The 3672-nt window shown below is 30.9% G+C and overlaps 1 protein-coding gene across 1 annotated transcript; it reads right to left on the reverse strand.

Moving 5' to 3' along the window:
- Positions 1–1055: 1055 nt before the first annotated feature.
- On the reverse strand, positions 1056–3069 carry LOC107926595 (protein DSS1 HOMOLOG ON CHROMOSOME V). The gene is made up of 3 exons (XM_016857490.2): positions 2843–3069; positions 2612–2714; positions 1056–1377 (listed from the first exon to the last, which is right to left on the reverse strand). The coding sequence occupies exons 2-3, from the start codon at positions 2703–2705 to the stop codon at positions 1244–1246; spliced, it is 228 nt and encodes a 75-aa protein (XP_016712979.1). The 5' UTR covers positions 2706–2714; positions 2843–3069; the 3' UTR covers positions 1056–1243.
- Between the last annotated feature and the right edge of the window lie 603 nt (positions 3070–3672).

The following is a 3672-nucleotide window of genomic DNA, read 5'->3' on the forward strand; positions in this document are numbered from 1 at the left end:
ATTAAAGGGAGGGTGTAGCAGAGGCTTTATTCAAAGCATGGCAAGGATGGTGGAGAGCAATGGTGAGTTGGGTGTAGCTGAGGCTTTATGCGATATGAATTAATTTTCAGGAAATGAATTTCTTTTCAAAGCTTTTTCTATTGAAAATAAAGAGACAACTCAATTATATATAAAACAATCACAAATCAATATTGTTTACCACCTAAGCTTGTTGTCTAGTTGGTCCAAAAAAACTAATGTGAATCTAGATGTTGAGACTGCATTTTTAGACTTAAAAAAGACACGTTTTCTTTTAGCACGTCCCTCACAAATTTTGTTATTGTCAAAGGTTATCATAGTTTAGGAGTATAAATAAGATAGTTTAGGAGTATAAATAAGATACTGGTGCTCGAATTTAATTCAAAAAAGAATCGAACTCGATTCAGTAATTTTCAAGCTGAGCTAGAGCTCATGCAACTTTAACTATTGATAGTAATACTCAACTTAAACGACTCATGAGCATTATTAAGCTTTTCATATTTTTACATTATTAAATTACATTATTACCTTTAATATATATTATTAACCCTAAACTTAATTATCAAGTCAAACTCAAACTTGAATATAAAATGATAAACGACCTTAATAACATACAACTAACTTAAGAGGAGAGGACACCAATACTAGCATGTCCTAATCTCCTATTCCTATTATTCTATTTGTACCTATCTTTACAACCTTACACCCCATTAAGTTTTTCTGATAATTTTTTTTTTATAAATATATGATATACATAGAATTTTTCACCGAGAACGTGTCTTAATCTAATTTGTTCAAATTATTTAGTTTTAAAAATTTTCCCCCTTTTAATGTAGTTTATTCCATTGAAAAGTTTGTGGGCATTAGTTTTGTACATTTTGAATGCAATTTAATTAGTAGTTTGGGCCCCTTCGAGATTGCATTTTAGATTACTTGGAAATGGTTGGGAAGTTGTAAAACGTAAAAAAGGGAGCAGATCATACTGAGAAGTTAAACAAACAATATGTAGACAATAGCTCTAACGCAGCACAAGCAGCTAAATCAAATGTCTATATTTTAGAGAACCATCAAACCAGTTTCTGCATTTTAAGTTTCTACCAGTACATCCAAGCATAAAGAGTTACAGCTCATTCCTTCATTCGCTTTGCATGGAAAAGAAAATCAAACGAAAAAAAAAAAACCCCGATTCAGACGAGTTCAGTGCAGAGGAATGCATAAGTCCAGCTTAGTTGTTGTTCTCAGTGTTATTCTCAAGTTCCCTCCTCAGTTGTAAAGAGAAATCGTCAGTAACATCATCATCATCCCAGTCATCTTCCCATTGCTGTGTAATCTCCTTTCCTTCTTCCTTATCCTCCCACTCTGCCAGAAAACAGAAAAGTTCAGATTGCAATTCTCTCAGATATCATATTAAATACATTACGAATTATCTAAAAAAACTGAAACCAAACACAGATCCATCAGCTGAGACTAGCAAGAGGGAACAAGTAATTTGTGAACTAAGTACCACTATTTAAAGGAAACAAGCTGTAATTCAGAAAAGAAACAGATGATACATCCCAGAAGAACAAGTAATGATCTTAGGGCAGCAAAAAGTATACTACGTGGAATTAAATTATAATATGAACATTAATTATCATCACAACATTCTTTAAGCCAACAGCATGCAACCATGTTATCAGTTGCTTGCATCAGAGATTAGGAGTTCAAGAATACTAAAGATTGTTTGTGATCTGCTGCCGGGGAAAACTCTTGAAATCCAATGTTTTATTTTTATACCTAATTGGAGAAAGTAAATATAATTCTATAATTAGCAATTTTGAAAGTCAGGCTCATGGAAGGATAAAATGGGTATAAGATGATGTCAAAATTTTGTGAATTGCAAATACTAACATGGTCATTAAGGTGAAAACGGGTCAGTTCAGCTTGGGGGCTAGGTCAGAAAATTATGAGCGTCAAAATTCTGCAAGACGCTAAGAGAAGCTCTTATTCTGACTCCAACAAGAGTTTGATGAATCAAGAATCAAGTTGTGTACGTTTTCAACAAGAATTTATAACAATATTTCAAGCTAGACCTAGTATATTATGGTTATCCAGATATAAAAGTGGGAGTTTTAATTGCACAAAAAAGCACTCCAATGATCCTAGTAACCAGCAAAATGAATTTAGGCAGCTTATAAGTATCATATATAAAGAGAAACAAAGTCTAGGACACAAAAAAACAAATATATAAAGGGGTTCGCAACCAAATCAGCAACCAGGCAATGACTACATTAGATTCACATTTTTCAAAGACTATCTGCCATAAAAGCCAATGGCCTCTTGGACTCCAACAAGTATCGCCTCAATACAGACTCCCTCTCTAATTCAAATATAAATTCCAATCTAGATACAACCAGAAGCGTAGAAGTTCAATAAATTGAACAGCTCATATAAGTTTATAATTCAACATTAAGAAAACTATAGAAGAAAGTGAAAAAATCAAGATAATCGGCATAACCTTTTTCATAATTTTTGATCAGTTAGTATACCCAAAATTAAACCCTAGCCTCCACGAATTTTTCCTTTTTTTTTTAAATAAGGTAAAAACAATTACCTTCATCAATCTCAAATTCTTCAAACTCATCATCATCTTCAAACAAATCAATCTTCACGTCTTCGGTTGCCGATTTTGGTTGTTCCGTTGCCATTTTTTCTAGCTGAAAACAGAGAAATAATATTAACACAAAACCCTAATTTTGTGAAGGCAGCAACTGGGGAATTAAAATAAAAGAAAATTTATATTAGAAAATTAAAAATATTGAAAAGGAATTATTAGTTAACTTACGAGTTGTAATTGCACAGAGACTCTGAATATTTCTTGAGGAGGGGTTTTCGTACACTGAAAAGCGTAGTCCAGAGGAAGCCCAAATATAAGGAGAAAGCAACGCGCAAAATGACTATTTTAGGGTTGCGCACTTAATTTTGTTTCAATACGTACTTCAGTTCTTAAAGTAGAGCTGCTCATTCCGATGGCCCGTTTAGAAAATGAAATGCTGTAGGCAAAAATATGAAGCCTCATAAATGAGTTCAGTAAAATTGAAAGCTCGCCCTTTTATACGGGTTAGATATTGAATAAAATTTTCGGCTCCAACATTAGGTTAGAAAAATAATTATATTATTTATTTATATTAAATAATAATTAGATATATTTATATTAAATTATTAACTCAATAATAATTAAATTAATTATCTAAAATTAAAAAAAAATCTAACTAAATAACCCAAGATACAAAATATAAAATTTATATTTAATACAATAAAATATTTATTATATTTATGGTAATATTTTTAATATAAATACTTTTTACTGTATTAGAAAACTTTTATTTTAGCCTTTTTTAGTACATTTAGTATATTATATTTTCTAAAAATTTATTTTTAAATAAAAACTAATTTTTAAAGAAATCAAATATGAACTCGCTCAAGTTTACCTTTCTTAAATTAAGTTGGGCTTGGTAAAAAAATAAGCCTATTTTTCAAGTCGAGTTGAGTTTAAGCTTAGACAATTAGTCTAGATACATTGCATGGACTCAGCTCGACCCAATCTATGAGCATTCTATTTAAAGTATATGGTTTTTCTCACTTTGATTATTAAAGATTTTTGACATAATGATC

The sequence above is a fragment of the Gossypium hirsutum genome, chromosome A07 (assembly GCF_007990345.1).
Source record: "Gossypium hirsutum isolate 1008001.06 chromosome A07, Gossypium_hirsutum_v2.1, whole genome shotgun sequence".
Classification (NCBI taxonomy): Eukaryota; Viridiplantae; Streptophyta; class Magnoliopsida; order Malvales; family Malvaceae; genus Gossypium; species Gossypium hirsutum.

What these genes read in the sequence shown, in the direction of transcription:
- LOC107926595 (XM_016857490.2), bottom strand. Translation starts at nt 2,705, where the DNA reads ATGGCAACGGAACAACCAAAATCGGCAACCGAAGACGTGAAGATTGAT. An exon ending in AGAATTTGAGATTGATGAAG is followed by an intron (nt 1,378 to 2,611) that starts GTAATTGTTTTT and finishes GTTTTCTGGCAG; the next exon opens with AGTGGGAGGATAAGGAAGAA.